Source organism: Artemia sp. Qi Xiang Cuo, chromosome 1 (assembly GCF_049724085.1).
Source record: "Artemia sp. Qi Xiang Cuo chromosome 1, ASM4972408v1, whole genome shotgun sequence".
In the NCBI taxonomy this organism is placed as follows: domain Eukaryota; kingdom Metazoa; phylum Arthropoda; class Branchiopoda; order Anostraca; family Artemiidae; genus Artemia; species Artemia sp. Qi Xiang Cuo.
Genome location: NC_142794.1, coordinates 35,950,166 through 35,976,680, shown reverse-complemented (window position 1 = coordinate 35,976,680; position 26,515 = coordinate 35,950,166). Strand labels below are relative to the sequence as shown.

The 26,515-nt window shown below is 38.3% G+C and overlaps 1 protein-coding gene across 3 annotated transcripts in view; it reads right to left on the bottom strand.

Annotated features, from left to right (window-relative positions):
- Nucleotides 1-26,515, bottom strand: part of LOC148956245 (ATP-dependent RNA helicase with zinc finger domain-like) — a 126,018-nt gene that overhangs the window by 95,451 nt on the left and 4,052 nt on the right. For 2 of the 3 annotated variants that reach the window (XM_089094714.1, XM_089094698.1), the window contains exon 2: nucleotides 4,637-6,120. In XM_089094714.1, the coding sequence (XP_088950840.1) occupies nucleotides 4,637-6,101 (1,465 nt within the window). In that variant the 5' untranslated portion in view covers nucleotides 6,102-6,120. Of the gene's footprint in view, nucleotides 1-4,636; nucleotides 6,121-18,111; nucleotides 18,164-26,515 lie in introns of all 3 variants that reach the window. The other variant, XM_089094707.1, reaches the window with a different exon arrangement.

The window sequence follows — 26,515 nt, the reverse complement described above, 5'->3', positions numbered from 1 at the left end:
CAGCCCGATCGGACAACGTTAAAGGGGGGCTGTGGTGGGAGGGTCGAAACTTCCGGCCCACTTTCCCCCATGAAGATAAAGTCGGAGGTGGGGGGGGGGAATTTTGCATGCTTCTTAGTTTGAGCTTAGGCTACAAAATGCGATGACCGCCGTCTCTCTGCGACCGCTAGGACCGGAAATCGCTTAACATTGTGGTGCGTCGCCTCTTTAAAGAGGCACAAGTGTGCTTCCTTAATTTCAAATATATAGAAGTTTCATTGAATTTATTCTTACCCATCAAAGGCTACGAGCCTGAGGAAGTTTGCCTTATTTTCGAAAAAGGGGGGAAACAGCCCCCAAAACTCATGCAGTCTTATTGAAGATCACGCCATCAGATTCAGCGTAACAGAGAACACTACTGTAGAGGTTTCAAGCTCCTATCTGCCAAAATGAGAAATTTTGTACTTTTTACCAGAATAAATATCACAGATGCGTGTTAATTTGTTTGTTTTTTCCCCATGGGTGATCGTATCGACCCAGTGGTCCTAGAATATCGAGAAAGGGCTCATTCAAACAGAAATTGAAGGTTCTAGTGCCCTTTTTACGTGACCAAAAACATTGGAGGGTTACTAGGCTCCCACCCCCTTTTTTCTCAAAACCGTCTGATCAAAATTTTGAGATAACTATTTTGTTCAGCATAGTTGAATGGCCAAATAACTATGCCTTTGGAGATAACATGACCCCCTCCCCCACAGCCCCTGGAGAAAGGTCTAAGCTATAGAATATGCCAATTGTTTACGTATAGTATTTGTCATTGGGACGTATGCATACATTTTTCTGGCGGGGGAGGACGAATTTTCTGCTGGGGGGATTTTTAACGGGGAGAATTTTCCATGGCGAGGGAAGTTTCCAGGGGAGGGGGTTTTTTTTCAGGGGAAATTTTACGCTGGTGAAATTTGTCAGAACTACTAACGAAATACTCCTTATGTCTTGCTTTCTCTTTGCCGACTCAATTTTACGCGTGGAGATGTTTAGGGTAACTGCCCGGGGTAAATTTTCACCAGGATTGAGTTGCCTAGAGATTATATCCGTAGGGAGGAGGGATTTTACGTGGAGGTGGAGCCAGATTTCCTGGCATTATTTACAAAACGATCAGAAATTAAATAAAAAACATGTTTTTCAACTGAAAGTAAGGAGCAACATTAAAACTTAAAACGAACAGAAATTATTACGCATATGAGGGGGGTTGCTTCTCCTCAACACCTCACTCTTTGCGCTACAGTTTGAATTTTGTTCCAATTCCTTAAGTACGACTCCTGAAACATAATGTTCGTTTAATTAGAACAATAAGAAGCTTTTCTTAAAAGTGCTAAAACACCTTAGCGTAAAGAGCGAGGTGTTGAGGAGGAGCGTTGCCATTTTAGCATGGCTCATAGCACACGCCCAAACAAATGTGAAATTCATTTCAGTTTTTCCTCAGTGAAAAAAGTAAGAGCCAAAAACTTTTGAAGTGTGAAAATAATCTTTTTTAAATCCATGTTTCAGAAGAAATAGCCTTTTCACGTCCAAACTTGGGATCAAAGTCCCCTGGACTTCCCCCAAGTTTTTCGTGAAATAGCTAGCAAAAACGCTGTATTAGATTTGAGAATATCATTTTTCGTCTTCTATCCATTTTTAATAACTTGCTAGCTAAGTTACAACTAACAGTAAAGATCAATGGCCAAGTAAAGACACCATCCATGGTGCCCAGCCCCCTCTTAAATGTCAAAACTATTATTTAAGGACTAAAAAGTTTTGGGTGTCCTACAGAAATATTTTTCATGCCCCCCCCAATATACAGAAATATTTCCCATCCCCCCCCAATTAAAAAGATAAGGAATTTGACTATGCCTTGGGCAAAAAAAAAAAAATCAATCATCTTACAGGAAAAACAAGAGAGAATTAGAGACATCGTTTCAGCTTTAGTTGAACAAGGAATAACAAGATCTTATGAATTTGTGAGGGGTAGGAGGGGACAAGACTCAAAATAAGACTATTTTCAAGAAAGTTTCTATTTTTGGCACACAGTTTGGAAATTCTTAATTTTGAACTTAACCGCTATCCCCAATGTCTTTCTGGTAGTGGTACTTCTACCCAAAGATTCTCATAATTTAAGATAATCTCAAAACATTCCTTAGTAATTTTGCGCTTTCTTCTTTTTTTTGTAAAATTACAAAAAACCTTTACCTGACTTAAAATTTTAAAGAAATTGGTTCAATTTTTGGTTCAATAATTGCCTATCTTTCCTTTTGAAGTTATGTCAATTTTGAATTCGGAAATTTTTCTGCTAGTTTGAGAGTTCTCTAGATTTTTTTTTTTTTTTTTTTTTTGCACAAAGCGTTCGCAGCACAGAGAATTTTGCACCATTTCAAATCAGTCTGTGAGAGATGCACAATTTTCTTTTCAATTTTCAGAAAGAAAAAGAAAATCTAATAATTTTCCAGTGAAACCCCCCCCCCCCCCCAAAGCAGTATATTTTTTGAGTAAACCCAAATTGCTTTTTTTCATTACAGATAAAAAAAAAATTCTTCATAGTGTTTCCAAAATTACCAGGAGAAGGTGAAGTTTTGTAAATATTTATTAGCTATAAATCCAACCCTTGTTCTCGAGTCTCAGTTTGAGATCAAATAAAAAAAAAAGTTTTTTCAACTGAAAGTAAGGAGCAACATTGAAACTTAAAACGAACAGAAATGATTAGGGTATTTAAAGAGGGTTGCCCCCTCCTCGACACCTTGCTGTTAACGCTAAAGTTCTTTTTAGTACTTTTAAAAAGCGTCTTATTGTTCTAATTAAACGGCCCTTGTGAGTCATTATTAAAGAATTGGGACAAAATTTAAACTTTAGCACAAATAACGAGGTGTTGGGGAGGGGGCAATCCCCTTCATATGCATAATAGTGTATGTTCGTTTTAAGTTTCAATATCGCTCCTTACTTTCAGTTGATAAGTCATGTTTTTAATTTGATTTCTGATCGTTTTTTGAATAATGCCTGGAAATCTGGTCCCACCTCCAGAAACCCTCTCCCCACTAAAATATCCACTAGAAAATTCAATCCCGGTGAAAATTTACCACCGACAATTACTGTTAACTACTCTGCGAGTAAAATTGAGAGGGAAAAGAGAAAGCAACACATATAAAAAGACTTGTATGTGAATTCTGGCAAATTCCCCTAGTGTATAATTTCCCATGACAAGTTCACTCCCTGGAAACGACCCTCCCCATGGAAAATTCCCCCATGGAAAACCCCCAACAGAAAATTTGTCCCCCCCCAACCCGAAAATGTGATCCCAATAACAAATACTATGTGCAAAAAATGTTAAATTTTATAACTAAAAGACCTTTCCCCTGGGGCTGTGGGGGGGCATGTTATACCGATAGGCATAGCTATTGGGCCTTTCAACTATGATGAACAAAATGGCTATCTCAAAATTTTGATCAGACGACTTTGAGAAAAAAGGGGCGGGGGAGGGGGTCTAGTTGCCCTCCAATTTCTTTGGTCACTTATAATGGGCACTATAACTTTTAATTTCCATTCGAATGAGCCCTCTTCCGATATTCTAAGACTACTGGGTCAATACGGTCCCCCTGGAGAAAAGAATAAAAATAATAAGAAAAAAAATAAACACGCATCTGTGATCTTTCTTCTAGCAAAAAATACAAATTTCCACCTTTTTGCAGATATGAGCTTGAAACCTGTACATTTTTCTCCCCCCTAAAGAAAAAACTAAAAATAATAATAAATAAATAAACACGCATCTGTGATCTTTCTTCTGGCAAAAAATACAAAATTCCACATTTTTGCAGATAGGAGCTTGAAGTAGGATTTTCTGATACGCTGAATCTGATGGTGTGATTTTCATTAAGATCACTTGACTTTTAAGGGGTGTTTTCCCCTTATTTCGAGAATCAGGAAAAAGTTCATAGGCTTATAACATTCGATGGATAAAATTAGACCAAGCAAAGTTTATACATTTGAATTCGACATATAAAGCCGGTCCTTTGTCTCCTTCTATTAGTATCAAAATTTCTTTTTTAGAGTTTCGGTCACTATTGAGCCGGGTCGCTCCTTACTTAAAGTTAGTTACCAAGAAATGTTTGATAAATTCAAAACATTTCATAGTAATTTTGTGCAGTTTTTTTTTTACTCTTGTGAAATACTCCATTGTACATAGTAGAACAAAGTTTAAATTCATTAACTGACTTAAAATTTAAAAAGATTGGTTTGATAATTGCCTATCTTTTTATTTTGAAGGAATGTCAATTTTGAACTCGGAACTTTTTGTGCTAGTTTGATACTTATGTAAAAAAAAATCTTATCGAGCAGACAGAAAACAGTAAAAACAGCCCTGACTCAGAAGATAGTTAATACCAAGAAAGGGACAAGATGAAAGTGGAGATAAAGGAAAATAGAGCGACTAATTGAACACTTTGGCAAGAATCAAGAAACAAATGCTCAAATTTATAAGAATAACAGGATATACAAGCAAATTAATGCTACGTCATTGGCCTGCATTGAACTCAACTAATGGGCTATAGCCTATAGACATTTAGTGCATTTTTTCACAAGAAAAAAACAATCAAAATTTGTTAAATGACTAAAAAATGTGTTTTTTACTTACCTACTAAAGTAATTACCGGAATGCGATCACTCAATGGTGCAGTGATTGCCTCCACTGCTTGCCGTTGCCTTTGATTCAACTTTTCATAATTTCCAGAAGTTGGAGCGGCCAAAGGAATGTCACAATATACAGAGGGGCAAACATGTTCAATATATACACGATCATTTGCAAAAAGTCTTTCGCAGAAAGGAAGCCTATTTAACTGAAATTGAACCTCTGCAGTCACTGGTTCATCTATCTTCAATTTAAAGTCACTCACCAAGCTTTTGGATAGTCTTAAATATATATACTCTTTTAATTTATCTTCTATAATAGCTTCATACACAACAGGGCGTTCTTCTTCTGGTATTTTATCGCCAACAATTTTGAGGAGGACTTGATTACAGCTACTCAATACCAAACGGCCAGCAGCAGTATCTTCAGATAAATCTCCAGTTAGATGCATTACAGCAAAGAGCTCTCCCTCTCTAGAATATTTTGTTACACAATCTATACCAGGGGTAAGCATGTAACTATTACAAATTGCCAACATTGAGCAAATATTGAACTTGGATATTACCTTTTGTTGTTCAAGCTCTTCAATTGTCACTAGAACTTTCATCCTCTCTTTATAGTTACTAGGAGTGAATTTTGGTTCATTCACAGCTTGAGTAGGTCGAAAATTCTCAGGGTTTGGTGGTGGATAGTGTTTCATCAAAAGCTCTTCTGCCTTAGTGAGTTTTTCTTTATCATCAAATTCCATAATTTTTGAATTTGAATAATCCCATCGTATCGAATCAGTCCATATAGTTCTCTCAACTTGTTCAAGTTCGATACCAGCGTCACCACACAAAATATCAAGACACATTTTTTTTGTTACATACTCATCATTACCAAAATCAAATACAAGCTCCTGGCGAAAAGTACCAAAAATATGGGATTCAAAAACTGTGGTGATTACATAGCTGAGAATTCCACGAATTTGATTAGGAAAACGGTTTACCCACTCAATTGATTTTGGAGTATTTTTTCCTTCTGGGCTTTCAACAGCACTGATAGAGTAATACTCAGAACTACCTTCAGCAAAAAAGAAAACGGACTGTAACACCTTATCACTTTCTACTACAAAAACCCACTCCATACAGCATGGTCTAGATTCAGAGGAAACTATCAAAGCTTTATCACAAGTAATAATTACACCCGCAAGTTCATTGTGCAAAACAATTCCTTCATTTTCATCACTCATTCGAGCTTTAAGCTTTTGGGCTATTGATTGATCCTTCAAATGCACCATTTTGATTTGATATTGTGATTTCCAGTGTTCTAGCTCGTCTACTGAATGTGCTTTGGCACACTGATCACCTAGACGGCAGAAACCCATAGACAAGTACTGAGCACATATTGCCAAATCAGCAAAGGCAACTCCACGTGGAAGCGATCGACCTTCTGGACCCTGGAAGGTAGATGAAACAACCGGCCCAAGCATGTTTTTAATAATAGCTGACCTGAAAACACGAAAGAAAGTAAGAACTTACCAGTATTACAAAACCAAACTACTAATCAAGGCTCCAAATTACTATTTAGGCAGTAATGACATTACAGTAATAGCTTAAAATATTAGGCATTTTCGGGGCATTGATAAGGCAAGCATGAAAAGGTGAGGGGAGGCCTTCAGGTTCATGTCAACTTCTGAAATTCCAAAACTTCTATAATTTCTTATATCTCCTGTATGATACAGCTATTGTTTCTGGTTTTCACTCCACTACCTATAAATGTCAGCATAAGCGTTAGTCTAACGCACAAGATTTGGACAATTAAGATGGAGGACTGTCCACCAAGGTACCAGTCCCAATTATCTAAAGGGGTAAAACACAAAATGTACATATTTGACTTTTAATCATCAATTTTTCTTAAAAGGAGTCTTTCAAATCCAGTTTAGGGGTATCCTCCCCCAACCATATCCCCAAATAAACATAGCTCTGTCTCTTGAACTAGTTATACTCTTGGTAATGAGAACAAGGATCATTTTACTTACAACATTTAAGAGGCAATAGAGAGGCATAAAAGCAAAATAACAAAAGATAGCCTTAAAAAGTAAAACAAATTGAATATAAAATTCCAAGTGTTTAGCAAAAACACTGCCTCGCAAGTTTTTTTTTTTTTTTTTGGGGGGGGGGGGTTATGATTATCTTTCCTTCATATTAACCTTTGAAGGAACATTCAAGTTACTTTTATGCTACCTAGGTGAATTTGCACATTCCAATCATTACCGACACAACCGTTACAGCAAGTTTTAAAGGAACTGAACAATCATTTTATTTCCTTTCTTCTGCATAACTCAAATAGAAGCCTCAATAGATCATTTTCCTCACAAAAGAAATTAAACACAAGTTTTTAAAATTAATTGTTGTCCTAGAAAGTATTTTATGTTCTAATTGATCAGTAACAATAATGTAGGAAGATTTTGATTGGCTGGAAAAGACATGAAATTGTAAGCCAATAAATTAAGGGCGGCTGTTTTGTTTGTTTTATTGTGAGAGCCAGTGTTGTACCTGTTTTATGGTTTGACGTTATTGATGGTTTGGTTGATGGTATGGTTTGAAGTTAATTGATGTTATTTCAGAGACCAACCAAAACCCATTAAACTTGACAACAAACCTTAGTTGTTAACGTGAGTGACATCGACATAGGCCGGGTTTTACATTGCAGAATCAAAACCCATCAGCTTCAAAGATCTGTCTCACCGTAACGCCATTACCACAGTTTATATAATATACCAGTAAGTTTACCACAGATGATTTCTGGCTCTTCATTCTCGGTGCAAACAAAAAGCTCCTCCCACTTATTTCTGCACTTATTGTCCACTTATTGGTTGAGCCGGCCAAGTGGTTTTGTCAGTACTTGTTCCGTAGGTGATTATTCTTTGTCTACCCGTGAAAAGATCTAATGCCGCTTATGTTTATATCTGCAAAAACGTTCTCTGGAGCACTCGCACCTCGGTCCGGGTTTTTATAATGGGTGAGATAGGGAAAGATCATACTGGATAATTATATAAACTGTGGCCATTACTTAGTTTGGTGATAATTTTTTTACTTAGATGCAGTAGATAAAATTTTAAGAGATGACCAGTGTGGTTTTGGGAAGGGAAGAGGATACATTTACCATATTTTTACTCTTAGATTAGTAATTGAGAAGTGACTGAGTCACCAGACTCCTTTAGTCCTTAGTTTTACGGATTATGAGCAAGCGTTTAATTCAGCCAATAGAATAGCTTTAGCAAGGATGTTATCCTTGTATAGTATTAATTAAAAAACCTTTTTCCACAAAATAAGTTTTTCAAAGAAAAGTAAAGAACTCCATTAAACAAAAAATGAATAAAAATAAAATCAAATAATCTACCAAGCGTGAAACTACCACTAATCAGCATCGATAAATAAATGAAACCCAAAACGAACAGAAATTACAATAAATAACCGAAACAAACTCAAAACGAGCAGAAACTAACATAAGTTGAGTGCATAGCCCCTATGCCTTCCCAAGGCCAGAACAAAATTTGCACTTTACTGAAAAAATATAAATGTTTTTACTTTTATAACTTTAATAAATCAAATAATTTTAACTTTTTGATGACTAAATATAAGTATATGTATATTAAACTGACAATGCACATTCATTTGTATTTTTTCAGTAAAGTGCAAATTTTGTTCTGGCCTTGGGAAGGCATAGTGGTGTTGCGCCCAACTTATGTTAATTTCTGCTCCCTTTGAGTTTAACTCGGTTATTTATTGTAATTTCTGTTCGTTTTGGGTTTCATTTATTTATTGATGCTGGTTTGTGGTAGTTTCGAGCTTGGTAGATTATTTGATTTTATTTTTGCTCATTTTTTGTTTAATGGAGTTGTTTACTTTTCTTTGAAAAACATATTTTGCGGGAAAAGTTTTTCTACTTATTTCTATTTATTTGAATTTTATAGAGTCTATTCAGGGAAAAAGAAAATAAAACTAAATCTTTTCGTTTTTTAAGACTCTATAGTTTGGCCTGGTATTAGCATACTGGAGAAAATGTTTTAGCAAAATTTAACAACATGGACCATTTGAAAAATCTGGACACAAACAATACTGTTTAATTTACTTTCATACCTCCTCTAGGTGACCCGAAATGGAAAACTTAATACCATTCGCAAAAAAATCTGTTTACTTTCTTTGATAGCTTGGATACACTTACACTATTTTGATTTGGTTAAATTAAGAGCAGAAGTAGCCTCGAAAGTTTGAACATAATACCCTCATTCGTTCTTGGGATGCTGCTGAGATGCCTTGTTGGGAATTAGCATTATCACAGTGCATTTAGATTTAATCTTAAGGCAACATTTAGTTTTTAAACATAATGGACAAATGGGAGGGTGGGAGTGGAAGGGTGATTAGTTGCCCTCCAATCACTTTCAACTATTAAAAAGGGTATCAGCCCTTTCTATTTTCAATAGAATGAGCCCCTTTCGAAGTTCCCACGACAAATCCTTCGATACGAAGTGCCCTGGTCTAAACAACAACAACAACAAAAAATATTACTAATCACTTTCGACTATTAAAAAGGGCACTAGCCCTTTGAATTTCAAATCGAATGAGCCCTTTTCTGAAGTTTCTACGACAACACCTTCTATAAGACCTTATATGCCCCCAAGTCATAACTTAAAGCCCTCATAACTGAGGGCTGTGGCGGAGTATCCTCCTCAAAAACATATTTTCTATCTGTAAATCAACTACGCTGAGCAAAATGGCTATCTCAAAATTTTGATTGGATGCGTTTGGGGGAATGATGGGCGAGGGCGGGTTAGTTGCTCTCCAATCACTTTCGACTATTAAGAAGGGCACTAGCCCTTTGAATTTCCAATCAAATGAGCCCCTTTTCAAGTTTCTATGACAACGCCTTCTACAAAAACTTTATATACCCCAGGACATAACTTCAAACCCTTGCCCTGAGGGTTGTTGGGGAGTGTCCTCCTCAAAAATATATTTTCTATCTGGAAATCAACTACGCTGAACAAAATGACTATCTCAAAATTTTGATTGGATGATTTTGGGGGAATGATGAGCGAGGGGGAGGGGCTAGTTCCCCTCCAATCTCTTTCGACTATTTAGAAGGGAACTAGCTCTTTGAATTTCCAATCAAATGAGCCTGTTTTGAAGTTTCTACGACAACACCTTCTTATAAAAACCTTATATGCCCCCAGGGTATAACTCAAAACCCTTGCCCTAAGTGTTGTGGGGGAGTTTCCTCCTAAAAATATATTTTCTATCTGGAAATCACCTAGCCTACGCTGAACAAAATGGTTATCTCAAAATTCTGATTGGATGTGTTTGGGAAAATGATGGGCGTGGGGGGGGGGCTAGTTGCCCTCCAATCACTTTCAACTATTAAAAAGGGCACTAGCCCTTTCAATTCCCAATCGAATGAGCCTGTTTTGAAATTTCTACGACAACTCCTTCTATAAAAACCTTATATACCCCCAGGGGATAACTAAAAACCTTTGCCTTGAGGTTTGGGGTGGAGTGTCCTCATCAAAAACATGTTTTCTATCTAAAAATCAACTACGCTGAACAAAATGACTACCTCAAAATTTCGATTGGATATGCTTGGGGGAATGCTGGGCATGAGGGGGGGGGCTAGTTGCCCTCCAATCACTTTCGACTTTTAAAAAGGGCACTAGCCCTTTGAATTTCAAATCGAATGAGCCTGTTTTGAAGTTTCTACGACAACACCTTCTATAAAAACCTTATATGCCCCCAGGGCATAACCTAAAACGTTTGCCCTGAGGGTTGCGGGGGAGTGTCCTCCATAAAAACATATTTCCTATCTGGAAATCAAATAGCCTACGCTGAACAAAATGGCTATCTCAAAATTTTCATTGGATGTGTTTTGGAGAATGATGGGGGTGGGGGGGGCTAGGTACCCTCCAATCACTTTCGACTATTAACAAGGGCATTAGCCCTTTGAATTTCCAATCAAATGAGCCTGTTTTGAAGTTTCTACGACAACGCCTTCTATAAATAACCTTATATGCCCCCAGAGAATAACTTAAAACCCAAGCCCCGAGGGTTGTGGGGGAGTATCCCCCCCAAAAAGATATTTTCTATCTGGAAATCAGCTAGGCTGACAAAATGCCTATTTCAAATTTTGATTGGATGTGTTTGGGGGAATGATGGACATGGGGGTGGGGGGGGGGGCTAGTTGCCCTCCAATCACTTTCGACTATTAAAAAGGGCACTAGCCCTTTGATTTTTCAATCGAATGAGCCTGTTTTGAAGTTTCTACGAAAACACCTTCTATAAAAGCCTTATATGCCCCAGGGGCATAACTTAAAACCCTTGCCCTGAGGGTTGTGGGAAGTGTCCTCCTCAAAATCCTATTTTCTATCTGGTAATCAACTACGTTGAACAAAATGGCTATCTCACAATTTTGATTGAATGTGTTTGGGGGAAAGATGAGCAGGGAGGGGGGGGGGTGGCTAGTAGCCCTCCAATTACTTTCGACTTTTAAAAAGGGCACTAGCCCTTTGAATTTCCAATCGAATGAGCCTGTTTTGAAGTTTCTACGACAACACCTTCTATAAAAACCTTATCTGCCCCCAGGGCATAACCTAAAACGTTTGCCCTGAGGGTTGCGGGGGAGTGTCCTCCATAAAAACATATTTCCTATCTGGAAATCAAATAGCCTACGCTGAACAAAATGGCTATCTCAAAATTTTCATTGGATATGTTTTGGAGAATGATGGGCGTGGGGGGGGGGCTAGGTTCCCTCCAATCACTTCCGACTATTAAAGAGGGAATTAGCCCTTTGAATTTCCAACCAAATGAGCCTGTTTTGAAGTTTCTACGACAACGCCTTCTATAAAAACCTTATATGCCCCCAGAGAATAACTTAAAACCCAAGCCCCGAGGGTTGTGGGGGAGTATCCCCCCCAAAAAGATATTTTCTATCTGGATATCAGCTACGCTGACAAAATGCCTATCTCAAATTTTGATTGGATGTGTTTGGGGGTATGATGGACATGGGGGTGGGGGGGCGGCTATTAGCCCTCCAATCACTTTCAACTAACAAACAGGGCTGTAGCTCATTGAATATTCAATTGAATGAGCCTTCTTTGAAGTTTTTACGAAAACGCTTTCTAAAAAAAACTTATAGTCCCCCAGAGTATAACTTACAACCCTTGCCCTGAGGGATGTAGGGGAGTGTCCTCCTCAAAAACATATTTTCTCTCTTAAAATTCACTACGCTGAACAAAATGGCTATCTCAAAATTTTGATTGGATGTGTTTGGGGGATTGACGGGCGTCGGGGGGGGGGCTAGTTACCCTCCAATCACTTTCGACTATTAAAAAGGGCACCTGAATTTCCAATCGAATGAGCCTGTTTTGAAGTTTCTACGACAACGCCTTCAATAAAAACCTTATATGCCCCCAGGGCATATCATAAAACCCTTGCCCTGAGGGTTGTGGGGAGATGTCCTCCTCAAAAACATATTTTCTACCTGGAAATCAACTACGCTGAACAAAATGGCTATCCCAAAATTTTGATTGGATGTGTTTGGGGAAAAGATGGGCGTGGGGGGGGGGGCTAATTGCCCTCCAATCACTTTCGACTATTAAGAAGGACACAAGCCCTTTGAATTTCCAATCAAATGAGCCTGTTTAGAAGTTTCTACGACAACGCCTTCTATAAAAACCTTATATGCCCCAGGGCATAACTTAAAACCCTTGCCCTGAGGGTTGTAGAGGAGTGTCCTCTTCAAAAACACATTTTCCATCTGGAAATCAACTACGCTGAACAAAATGGCTATCTCACAATTTTGATTGGATATTTTTGGGGGAAAGATGGGCGGGGAGGGGCTAGTTGCCCTCCAATCACTTTCGACTATTAAAAAGGGAACTAGCCCTTTGAATTTCCAATCGAATGAGCCTGTTTTGAAGTTTCTACGACTAGGCCTTCTATAAAAACCTTATATGCCCCCAGGGCATAACTTACAACCCTTGCCCCAAGGGTTGTGGGGGAGTGTCCTCAACTCCTCAAGGGTTGTGGGGGAGTGTCAAAAAGATATTTTCTATCTGAAAATCAGCTACGCTGACAAAATGCTTTTCTCAAAATTTTGATTGGATATGTTTGGGGGAATGATGGGCGTGGGGGGTCTAGTTGCCCTCCAATAACTTTCGACTATTAAAAAGGGCACTAGCCCTTTGAATTTCCGATCGAATGAGCCTGTTTTGAAGTTTCTACGACAACGCCTTCTTTAAAAGCCTTATAAGTCCCAAGGGCATAACTTAAAACCCTTGCCCTGAGGGTTGTTGGGGAGTGTCCTCCTCAAAAACATATTTTCTATCTGGAAATCAACTACGCTGAACAAAATGACTATCTCAAAATTTTGATTGGATGTGTTTGGGGGAATGATGGGCGTGGGGGAGGGGCTAGTTCCCCTCCAATCAATTTCGACTGTTAAGAAGGGAACTAGCTCTTTGAAATTCCAATCAAATGAGTCTGTTTTGAAGTTTCTACGACATCGTCTTCTTATAAAAACCTTTTATACCCCGTGGGCATAACTCAAAACCCTTGCCCTGAGGGTTGTGGGGGAGTTTCCTCCTAAAAAAACATATTTTCTATCTGGAAATCAACTAGCCTTCGCTGAACAAAATGGCTATCGCAAAATTCTGATTGAATGTGTTTGGGAGAATGATGGGCGTGGTGGGCTAGTTGCCCTCCAGTCACTTTCAACTATTGAAAAGGGCACTAGCACTTTCAATTCCCAATCGAATGAGTCTGTTTTGAAGTTTCTACGACAACGCCTTCTATAAAAAACCTTATATACCCCCAGGGCATAACTTAAAACCTTTGCCCTGAGGGGTGTGAGAGTGTCCTCCTCAAAAACATATTTTCTATCTGGAAATCAATTACGCTGAACAAAATGGCTATCTCAACATTTTGATTGGATGTGTTTGGGGGAGTGATGGACATGAGAGGGGGGGGGCTAGTTGCCCTCCAATCACTTTCGACTTTTAAAAAGAGCACTAGCCCTTTAAATTTTCAATCGAATGAGCCTGTTTTGAAGTTTCTATGACAACGCCTTCTATAAAAACCTTATATGCCCCCAGGGCATAACCTAAAACCTTTGCCCTGAGGGTTGCGGAGGAGTGTCCTCCTAAAAAACATTTTTTATATCTGGAAATCAACTAGCCTACGCTGAAAAAAATGGCTATCTCAAAATTTTGATTGGATGTGTTTTGGAGAATGATGGGCGTGGGGGGAGGGGGGCTAGGTGCCCTCTAATCACTTTCGACTATTAACAAGGGCATTAGCCCTTTGAATTTCCAATCATATAAGCCTGATTTGAAGTTTCTACGACAATACCTTCTATAAAAACCTCATATGCCCCCAGGGCATAACTCAAAACCCTTGCCCGAGGGTTGTGGGGGAGTGTCCTCCTCAAAAAGATATTTTCTTTCTGTAAACCAGCTACGCTGACAAAATGCCTTTTTCAAATTTTGATTGGATGTGTTTGGGGGAATGACGGGCGTGGGGGTGGGGGGGGGGGGCTAGTTGCCCTCCAGTCTCTTTCGGCTACTAACAAGGGCGCTAACCCTTTGAATTTACAATCGAATGAGCCAGTTTTGACGTTTCTATGACATCGTCTTCCGTTAAAGTCTTATATGCCCCCAGGGCATAGCTTAAAACCTTTTCCCTGAGGGTTGTGGGGGATTTTCCCCCTCAAAAACCTATTTTCTATTTGGAAATCAACTAGGTTGAACAAAATGGCTATCTCACAATTTTGATTGGATGTGTTTGGGGGATAGATGGGCAGGGGGGGGGGGGGCTAGTTGCTCTCCAATTACTTTCGACTATTAAAAAGGGCATTAGCCCTTTGAATTTCCAATCAAATGATCCTTTTGTAGAGTTCCTACAATAACGACTTCTATAAAAAACCTTATACGCACTAAGGTCTTAACATAAAACCCTTGCTCTGAAGACTATCGAGAATTCTCCTCCTCAAAAACAAATTTTTTATCTAGAAATCAGCTAAGTTGGTAAAAATGGTAACATCAAAATTTTGTTGGGTTGTGTTGGGGGGATTGAGGGGCGGGGGGGGGGGGCTAGTTGCCCTCCAATCACTTTCGACTATTAAAAAGGGCACCTGAATTTCCAATCGAATGAGCCTGTTTTGAAGTTTCTACGACAACGCCTTCTATAAAAACCTTAGATACCCCCAGGGAATAACATAAAACCCTTGCCCTGAGGGTTATGGGGAAGCGTCCTCCTCAAAAACACATTTTCTATCTGGAAATAAACTACGCTGAACAAAATAGCTATCTCACAATTTTGATTGGATGTGTTTGGGGGAATGATGGGCGTAGGGTGGGGCGGGGGCTAGTTGCCCTCCAATCACTTTCGACTATTAAAAAGGACACTAGCCCTTTGAATTTCCAATCAAATGAGCCTGTTTTAAAGTTTCTAAGACAGAGCCTTCTATAAAAACTTTATATGCCCTCAGTGCTTAGCTTAAAGCCTTTGCCCTGAGGGTTGTGGGGGAGTGTCCTCCTCAAAAACACATTTTCTATCTGGAAATCAACTACGCTGAACAAAATGGCTATTTCACAACTTTGAATGGATGTGTTTGGGGGAATGATGGGCGTGGGGGTCTAGTTGCCCTCCAATCACTTTTGACTATTAAAAAGGGCCCTAGCCCTTTGAATTTCCAATCGAATGAACCTGTTTTGAAGTTTCCACGACAACACCTTCTATAAAAACCTTATATACCGCCAGGGCATAACTTAAAACCCTTGCCCCAAGGGTTGTGGGGGAGTTTCCTCCTCAAAAAGATATTTTCAATCTGGAAATCAACTACGCTGAACAAAATGGCTATCCCACAATTTTGATTGGATGTGTTTGGGGAAATGTGGGGCGTGAGGGGGGGGGGGGCTAGTTGCCCACCAATCACGTTCGACTATTGAAAAGGGCAAAAGCTCTTTAAATTTACAATACAATTAGCCTTTTTTTAAATTTATTCGACAATACATTCTAAAAAAAATTTATATGCCAACAGGGAATAGCTTAAAGCCTTTGCCCCGAGGGTTGTGGGGGAGTGTCTTCCTCAAAAACACATTTTCTATCTGGAAATCAACTACGCTGAACAAAATGGCTATTTCACAACTTTGAATGGATGTGTTTGGGGGAATGATGGGCGTGGGGGTCTAGTTGCCCTCCAATCCCTTTCGACTATTAAAAAGGGCACTAGCCCTTTGAATTTTCAATCGAAAGAGCCTGTTTTGAAGTCTCTACGACAACACCTTATATAAAAACCTTATATACCCCCAGGGCAGAACTTAAAACCCTTGCCCCGAGGGTTGTGGGGAGTCTCCTTCTTAAAAAGATATTTTCAATCTGGAAATCAACTACGCTGAACAAAATGCCTATCCCAAAATTTTGATTGGATATGTTTGGGGTAATGATGGGCGTGGGGGAGGGGGGGCTAGTTGCCCTCCAATCACTTTCGACTAGTAAAAAGGGCACTAACCCTTTGAACTTCCAATCGAATGAGCCTGTTTTGAAGTTTATACGACAACGCCTTCTATAAAAGCCTTATATGTCCCCAGGGCATAACTTAAACTTTTTGAGGAGTCTCCTTCTCAAAAACACATTTTCTATCTTGAAATCAACTACGCTGAACAAAATGGCTATCACAAAATTTTTTATTGGATGTGTTTGGGGGAATGATGGGCGTGGGGAGGGGGCTAGTTTCCCTCCAATCCCTTTCGACTACTAAAAAGGGCACTAGAACTCTCGATTTCCAACCGAATGAACCCCTTTTGAAGTCTCTACGACGACCTCTTCTATATGAAGTGCTCTGCTTTAAAGAAAAAAATAATAAACTGTACATTGTGTCAACATTTATCTTATATGCCCTCAGGGCATAACCTAAAACCCTTGCCCCGAGGATGGTGGGGGAGTGTCCTCCTCAAACAGATATTTTCTATCTAGAAATCAACTACGCTGAACATAATGGCTATCTCAAAATTTTGATTGATTGTGTTTGTGGAAATGATGGGCATGGAGGGAGGGGGGGGCTAATTGCCCTCCAATCACATTTAACTATTAAAAAGGGCAATAGCCACTCTATTTTCTAATTTAATAGGCCCTTTTTAAACTTTCTACGATAACTCCTTCGATACGAAGTGCCCGGGTATGAAAAAAAAAACACATTGTGCCCACATCGTTCTTTACTTAGGCAGCGCTAGCGCGCTGCCTATGATATCAGGTAAATATATTAAAATTATTAATGTACGAGAATAACACTGCTGTGGTTAAGACAAAAAATGAGGTTTGTTGCTGATTTTGTATCGAATCAGGAGTTGAGCAGAGTTGCGTTCTATGCCCATTTATATGGATCATTTTGATGGACTTTGTCCTATGGAACACGGGAAAGGCTAAAGAAGAGCATGGAATCAAATGGGAAAGTAAAACTCTCCTAGACTTAGATTATGCTGATAGTTTGTGTGTCCCAAATAAAAACGTTAGCATAATTGAGTGATTTTTGGAGGTTTTAAGTGCTCAAGGCAGAAGAATAAGTTTGTAACTAATGTTAAGGAGCCTAAGTTGCTTACACTGAGAATAAGTAATGGTGAAAAGGTGAAGTTGGGTAATGAGAAGATCAATCAAATGTACAGCCTTATTTACCTCGTTTGTTTTATAAGTAAAGTGGGTGGATGCAGTGAAGAGCTTAAAACTAGAATAGCCAAAGCCCACTATAATGTTATACTTTTCTATACTGCTTTCTAGCGCTATAATGACAGAAATATGGAGATGGCTACAAAACATTCTACAGGTGAGGGATGACAGATTCCCAAAGATTGTCCTTTGGCTAACCATTTAGGGCAACATGAACAGTTGGTTGTCCCCAAATTGAGTGGTAGGAAGTTTTAAAGGACATTGGAGGGTTGAAAGAAGGAGGCTTTAAATAGATAAGGATGGAGGAGAAGGGGTGTATAGCTGAGTTGGTCTAATGTAGCTTGGTGCTGTAATGACGTGTGAGCACTAGTAGTAATTTTCGTCAAGGAAGAGGGGGGGAGAATATTCTGGATGATAATTTTCTGTGAGAAAATCTGTATTGGGGGGAGGTGGATTTTCAAGGACAGAATAGAGCATGGCAGCAATTTTGCAAATACTGTTAAATTTAAAAATACAATTGTTATTAATAGCCAGGGGTATTTTCAACAGAGAGGGAATTTTCTACAAAGGACTCTTTCAGGGGGGGAATTACCCTTGAATTTCCTGTCTTTGCGACTGCAGATTCCTTTCTTCTGATATATTTCACAATTTATTGTTCATTAGGGGTGGGGGTAAAGTAAAACAATGAGGTTTTAGGAATGATACATGCAAGTATTTTAGAATGTTTTGCTGTAGTTTCCACAACTTCATACTATTTCATTACAAAGACTTGAATCACTAAATACTTACCAAGATGTTTTCTTCTGGGAAGCCCTATTTAAATTTGCAGGATAGTAGCTCTCTAGAAAGAGAAATACAAGAACAAAATATAAGGCATTTTTTATAGCTAATTTTATGGCTAAAGTCATGTTTCTGATGATCCTCCCCCCTCTGATGGTCCCATATATAGCCTTATATCCTAAGCAATCATACTAAAAAAAAATCCACTAAAACAGAGAAATTCTTTACAGGCTAATATGCAGCATATTTATACAAATAAGAAAAACAGTGAATATAATTTCCGGAATGAAAAAGAAAACATAAAAAAAAGAGCTTGTGCTTTTTACAAAAATATTTGCACTATAGCTAGATAGGTCAAATTGGTTGTAGCTTGGTCATAGAAGTTTGTAGGAAGCATTGGTGGATCCAGGGGGGGGCGCCCCCGCCCCAAGATTTTTCTGACGCCCTCTTATCCCGTTTTTTTCTTTTTTCACTCTTTTTTTTTAGAGTAAATTTGTCAATTTGGTAAATTATTGGCATCTGTCACATTGCCCCCCCCCCCCTAAAGATTTTGCTCATTGGTGCCCTTGTCACATTGGGCATCCCCAAGATTTTGCTCTAGATCCACCCCTGGTAGGGGGGGGGGGTAATCTGCTCTAGAAATAATTTAACTGTTTAAATTTTTACTTACAACATTTAATTAGACCTCCAATATAGCTCCAAATTCCCTTATTTGTAATTAAAATGCCTAATAATCACTGATAAAGCACTATTCCTTATGTGTTGGATTCACATACTAGCTCATAGATGTAGAACTGCCTCTATGTATAATAACATGCCGACTAATTGAAATTTTTACTTTTCTAAATATTTCTTTTAACCACCTCCAAAAAAATTGACATAAATGTACTCAGCATTATTACTGTCATTAGTTGCATCTCAAGTAACACCAGTGCTGCTTGTGGGGCATTTATTTTTACATCAGCAAGCTGTAAGTCCAAATGTCTGTTGAACGTAAGGTTAGATAAATTCAAGCAATATATGAAAATTTTCTCACAATTTAGAAATTTTACATACACATATAAGTGGTACCAACCCATACTCTTTTTCTACTGTTATCAATTTTAGCATGCAGCACTTGGACACCAAGCTTTGCCCGGTGAAAGAAATTTTGGACATAAAGATGATATTCAGTGTCCCCCCCCCCCTCTAAAAGAGGTATTCTGGCTGAACAGGTTTCGAAATTGTACCCTAATCACAGGAAAATATATACAGATGGATATGTCCAGAGTGAGAGAGCTGGAGCAGAAGTATGTATCCCATCACTGGACCTTAACCTTTATTCACCCCTTCCATTGGGATCTTCCATTTTGTCCGCTGAATTGTGTTCCATTTGCCTGGCCCTAGATGTTCTTATAAATTATAGCATCACAGATGGGAATGTTCTTTACCTTTCTGACTCCAAATCGGCAATATTGTTGCTAAAAAAATTAATAGAATTGCTGATAATAAGGACTTATTCAACATTAGAAGACAGCTTCTGAAACTTCAGGCCAAAGGCAACCAGATTTATTTCTAACACAGTCTAAGTCATCAAGGCATCAACTATAATGACACTGCTGATTTATTAGCAGCCAAGGCTTCTTAGTTAAACCCAAGTCATCTCTCTGACCTCAATTCACGAGACATTATTAGGCAAAGATCTAATGTTAACTACAGTAAATTGGTTTTATCACCTTTTCATACTAGATCAATCAAAAAAAAGTTTTTTTTTGGCACAAAATAAGTTAAAAAAAAAAGAAGTAAAGAACTCCATTAAACCAATGAGCCCCCTCCGAAGTTTATATGACCACACTTTCTATGAAACCCTTCTGTGTCCCCAGGGCATAACTTGCAACCCTTGCCCTTAGGGATGGAGAGATTTGTTATCCTCAAAGACATAATTTCCAGACCTTTCTGATGGGCTGAACAAAATGGCTATATCAAAACTTACCCTCTCATCACTTTCGATTAATAAAAAAGGCACTAGCTCTCAATTTCTAATCGAATGAGCCCCTTTTGCAGCAGCTACGACACAACTTTCTACAAAAACCTTATATGCCCCAAGGGTATAACTTACGACCCTTGTCCTGAGGGTTATAGGGGGAGGGTTGTCATTCTCAAAGACATAATTTACAGACCTTTCAACTACGTTGAACAAAATGGCGATATCAAAATGTTGATCGGAAATGTTAGGGGAAATGATGGACATGGGCGGGAGGCAATTCTCCCACCGATTACTTTTGACTATCAATCAACTGTAGTCAATCGAGGCGTTCGTCCTGAACATCAGATCATTTGCCCCTCTTCTTTCTGGGTTGGGTTGACAATGTATCCCAATCTTTGAATGTTTCTTCTTTTCTCAGGATAAATTCGTATCCTTCTTCTTGGAATAATTTGCTTGCGGCTGAACATGATGTTGCCTTTTTATGTAAATTCACTAGTCGCAAAAATTACGTTACTGTTATAGTAAACAGTATAATTGTAAACACTGCTTATAAATATTCGAAATATGGATGAATATGTAAACATGTAGATTCACTAATTAGGTAAAAAAATGTGATATAATTGTAGTAGGGTTTACCCAATTCAATAAGTCAGCATAAGTTGATTGCTATATATAGTGTTGTAGGTTTAGATCACAGTTTATATAATTATCCAGTATAATCATTCTCTATCTCACCCATTATAAAAACCCGGACCAAGGTGAGAGTGCTCCAGAGAACGTTTTTGCAGATATAAACATAAGCGGCATTAGATCTTTTCACGGGTAGACAAGTCAGATTTCTCTTGGACGCGAAACAAGTGGAAACCGGCTATTACAAATAATGCACTTTGTAACCATTTCTCATTGATTGACGGAAACAGATTAACCCGATAATGCAGAAATAAGTGGGAGGAGCTTTTTGTTCGCACCGAGAATGAAGACCAGAAATGATCTGCGATAAAGGATACTGGATAATTCTATAAACTGTGGTTTAGATCCATTAACAGTTTGAAAGCATCTATGAAAAAATCTCTTTTTGAAGATTGGGTCAAAGTTTTTACATCTGTCAGAGGGTTTGAATTCAGTCCTAGTTGAACTTTCAAATTGAGGAGATTCACTTGCTTCTTTCCAGCATTTTACATTTCAGTAGTATGTGCTCAGGGGTTTCTTCTTTGATCTTACAGTACCTGCAAAATGGGCTACTGGCAACTTCTCCATTTGGCTGCTTAATTTTATATGAGAAAGAATGGTAGTTGAAGTTAGCTGTATTTGTACACAGGCGATGAAACCAGACTAAGTACATCCTAGTTGGAAAGGGGGATGGATTTGATGGTTTTGATTTGGGTAGTGTTTTCAGTCGCAAATCTAGCTATGTCCCTTATAGTTAGAGGTTCCACTGGTTCCATTTGGCTTTTTGCTCCTTGATTTGCTATATTGTCTGCTTTTTCATGTCCTTCTATGCCTAGGTGACTAGGTATTTATTGAAATTTAATAACACAGCCTAATCTTCCAAGACTGCTAAGGTTTTCTTTAGTTTGATGTAAGTCTATGTCCAGTGTTTCAAAGTTAGGGTTTGTTAGGATATTGAGAGCAGGTTTGGAGTCAGAGAATACTACTATATGTTTATTGCTCTGTTTCAGTTTAATTAGGGTCTCTAAGCCCAAATTGATTGCAGGTACTTCAGCTGTTAGTATCTGGTCCCTGCCTTATGTTTTTCGATATTGCATAGGCTGTGCTCTCTTAGAAAGCACCCACTTCCACATCCATCTTCACTTAATGATCCATCAACATATAGTTGGTTATATTCATCATATTCCTTTTTTAAGAGTAGTTTGAAATGTTGGATTGCAGTTTAGGATTCAATTTGTTCCTTTTTTGGGGGAGGAATTCTAGTTTAACCTCTGGGGTGATTGATATCCATGGTGGATCTTTTGCTATTTTTGTTTTAACATGCTCTAGTTTGATGGGGTATTGTGTCCTGGCCATAATTGCTGACATCAGTGGGTGATTTTTTGGCTCTAGTTGGCTTGCTCTGGCTTCTGGAAATAAGAAATGGTGAGGGGTTGTTTCCGATTTTGTCAAGTATCTTATGGTTAAAAGTTTGTATCTATTTTCAATTGGGGGAAGACCTTCTTCTTGTAGAAGATTTTGAATCTTTGTTATTTTCCTACATCCTGTGGCAAGGCGGATTGCTGTATTTTGTACACATACTAAATTGTTGAAGAGCTGTTTTGTGCAAGTTCCATAGATAATCAGGCCATACTCAATTACTAGTCTGATGTACTGTGTGTAGAGTCTGAGGAGGGATCTATCCATACTGCCCCAGGTTGTACCACATAGTATTCGCACAATTCTCATCTTTTTCATGCATGATTATAAGATATGGTCAATGTGAGGTTTGAAGGTAAGCCTGTTGTCCAGAATTATTCCAAGGTATTTAGTTGCACTGGTAGTTGGGATTGTAGAATTTCCTAGGGTTACTGGTTGTAATTCTACTTTTCGTCTATTATGGAAATATACTATCACTGATTTGGGGACTGATATGGGTAGTTTCATGCTGGTAGAAAAGTTGTAGAGGTTATTAGCAATAATTTGAAGTTTATTTGCAACTTCAGCAAATGTTTTCCCTGTTGCCCATGCTCCAATGTCATATGCAAAAGTTCCACGTGGTGAGTCAATTTTTAATGCTGTCATATACAATATGAATAATAAGCAGCTGAGTACGGCTCCCTGTGGGAGTCCCTTTTCAATAGGTTTTGAGGATGATAGTTTCCCATTTAATTTAACTTCAATGGTTTTATTGTCTGGAAAGCTATCAATCAGTGTTCTGATTGGCTGGGGGAAACCTAATGCATTGAGTCTTTCCCCTAGTATATCTTTTTGTGCGTTATCATATGCTCCCTCTAAATCAATCAGTATAGCACCCAGTATTAATCCCTCATTCATAGTTTTCTGTGCATCTGTCACAAGTTTTAAAATGATGTCTATAGTTGAATGGTAAGCTCTGAATCCAGCTTGCTATTTTGGGAGGATGTTATTTGTCTCTGTATATCACTGGACGCGGTTGTACACCATTCTCTCAAGCAACTTACCAAGGGTTGGTAAACACACTATTGGTCTGAATGAATTTGGGTAATCTTTGGGTTTCCCTTGTTTGGCCACAGGTGTTATAATTGCTTGTTTCCATTGCTGGGGGAATACTCCTTGTGTGTAGCAGAGGTTAAATGTCTGTATAACAGCTTCTTGGAAATTTTTTGGGGCATTTGATATCAAAGAGATATGGATTTCATCTTCACCTGGGCTTGCTTTTTGATTCATTTTATTAACTGCTTGCAGGAATTCATTTGTTTTATAGGGTTGTGTTAGCTGTGTTAGCTCATAAACTGTATTTAATCTTTCATCGTGCCTTTGCTTATTTAACTCTTCTTTGTGGCCAAACTTCTGTTGGTAGATGTCAGCAAGTACTTCAGCTTTTTTGCTATCATCTTCAAGTTGGATACCAGATACAAGCAGGGGATGCTTAATGTTATTCTTCTTTTTTCCTGCTCCCATGATTCTGTCTAAAAATTGGTTATTTTTGATTCAGGTGTGTATCTGTCAATCTTTTCCAAGTAGGAAGCCCATGTGAGGGCTTTGGCTTTTCTTGTGTCTCTTCTGAGTCCTGAGCAGGCTTGTTTAAATTGGATGTATGTTTTGGTGTTTGGGTTTTTCCTAAAATTCTTTTCTGCATCTCTTTTTGCAGTAAATGAGGCTTGACACTGGTCATTCCACCATGGTTTTGATGTCTTCCTTGAAGATGTGTTTAGGTATTGTTTGTTGGTAGTTCTAGGTATTGATTATATTGCAGCTTCTTTGAGATGAGTAGTTAGTCTTTTGGTACAGAATTCTGTGTCTTGGCTTCCTTGAATTGGCATGTAATCAATATTTTTTAGAAATTCTTTAAATTTAGTCCAATTTGCCCTGTTATTGTTAAATTTTGGTGTGTGCTCTTCTTCTTCATAAACAGCTCTACCAATTTCTACCAGTATGACATAGTGGTCTGTTAGTAGGTGAGGGACTGTATTTATTTTTGAGTATCTAGATAGTTTATTTGGCATTAGTTTAAAGTCAATGGTGGAGAAAAGGTTAGTTTTGCAGTCGTAATAGGTATTCATACCGTGTGGTGTGTGGTAAAGCTTTCTAATTTAGTTAATTATTAATTGTGTAAAAATATATTAAGACACAAAAACAAAGTTTCAAAATACCACTTTTTAAGATAAAGATACAAATCGTGGAATGTGTGGGCTTGGAGGGAACTTGCTCAATAACTAATTTCCTGGCTAAATGCGTCAGTGTACCAAAAGGACGTGGTTAGTTTTCCATATATATACCCCGATTTTTGAGACTGGAGGCAGACTTTATTGACTTGCAGGGTGAACCTCTGCCCGTTTATTTTCTCATTAGAAATACTTTGGGATCTTTGTCGGATCATTGTAAGTGTCTAAGTATCTATATTATATATCATTGTAGTTTTATTGAGACTTGTGGTCTACTTGGGACAGCCGGTCCCAGTAGGGAGTATATATTTGATTATTATTATATGTTAAATGAATAAAAGTATTGTATTTTAGACAACCTCTCTACAATCTACCTTTAGCCCCTCGACATACCCAGTCGGTACGCCTCATTAGTTCGGTCATAGCCTAAGGCACGCTACCAAAGTTTAATTACATTAGGGCCAGAGTTTATCTACCATATAAAGGGAGAATAAAGGCATCTACGATTACACCCCCCTAATACTATAAAATAACGCATCACAACAACTGGTGGTCACTAGAAAAACTGGGTTGACAAGGTTAGATAAAATAGTAGAGTGGAATAAGATGGCTTTACCAGAGGAGAAAAAGGCATCCCTATTAACAATACTTTAAATTTAAATCATTATACCAGAATATACCGGAAATTCAGATGTAGATGAGTTTATCAAAAATTTAACAGGTTTTGATGACCAAACAGAATCCTTCAAGAATCAGGTCAAGGAGCAATGTGTTGCAGCCAGATTAAGGGGACGCACCCTAAAACATTTCAAGGAAATTAAAGAAAAAGAGCCCAAGGACATCACTATTCTAATTGAATATTTTAAAACAAGAATTATACAGACAAGCATCTCCGAGAGCCTAAGAACAGAGGTAGTCACATTCGATACCTCAACTAGTATCAGGGAATATGCAGACAAAATTTGTAGATCCGTGTGTTTACAATTAGAAAAAGGCAGAAATGACGAGACAATAAAGAAAGTACAACTACATACTTTTACCCAAGGGCTACCAAAAAAGTTATTAAGACTAATATAATCGCGGAAACCCGAGAATTTAGAACAGGATATAATACTAGTCAAAACAGAGGTGAAAATTGATAATGCTATGAAACATTTAGATCAGGTATCAATAAATAGCACAGGAGCACAAGAAACTATAAAATATAAAAGAGGACAAAAAAGGGTAAGCTTTGAGGAGCCGAATCGTGAATCAAAAAGGCGCGACGGAAGGCCGAGGGTCGCCGTCTAGGGACGATAGCTGACAGATTCCACGACCAATCTGATGAGTATTAGATCCGCTAATGACTTGGAATACCAAATATTATGGACACCCTCCTCCTACCAAAGACAGATAGTTAGGGAACCAACAAGTGGCAGATCAAAAATATATAAATAGATATAGACCCAAGGAAGACAAATTACAAACAATTTAAGAGAAGATTTTATTGCTATTATTGTAGCAAACCAAACCACTATGCAGCAGATTGCTGGCATAGAATACCCAAAGAAGGCCAGACGTACAAGACAAGACACCAATTCAGAACGCAGGAGGACAGAAATTTAGAAAGGCATGGAACAAATACTATTTGGCAAACACTAATAATATTCCTGAATTTAGGCCTAGGGGTCAGATAGTTAACGGTACCACGGGCTACAGAGACAACGCTGATTAAAACTGGGATAATAAAGCAAATTCTTAGTCAAAAAGGGGGCATATAAACGGACAAGCTAGCCTGTAAAGGTCTATAGAGCTGTTTCCTTACAAAGACCCCTATGTAGTTTAAAATGTTGTGATACAAATGCAAATAATAATAATCTACCGATTCTGCGTTCTTTTAAAATTGAGTATTTTCAAAACGTACCATGTTTACTAGATACATGCACATCTAAATCATTAATTCGAGGAGAAGTTTTTAATAGGTCTCCTTCTAGTGTCGAAAATCGAGTAAGCCGATGCAAAAATACCATAACGTCAGTGAAGAGGCACACGGTGACCTTTTTGGGAGAACGTCTACTAAAATTTAGTGCAGGGGATAAAGAAATAACAGTAACAGTAATAATACGCAAGCAGATATCATTTTCTTGTATTCTACGAGTAGATGTCATCAGAA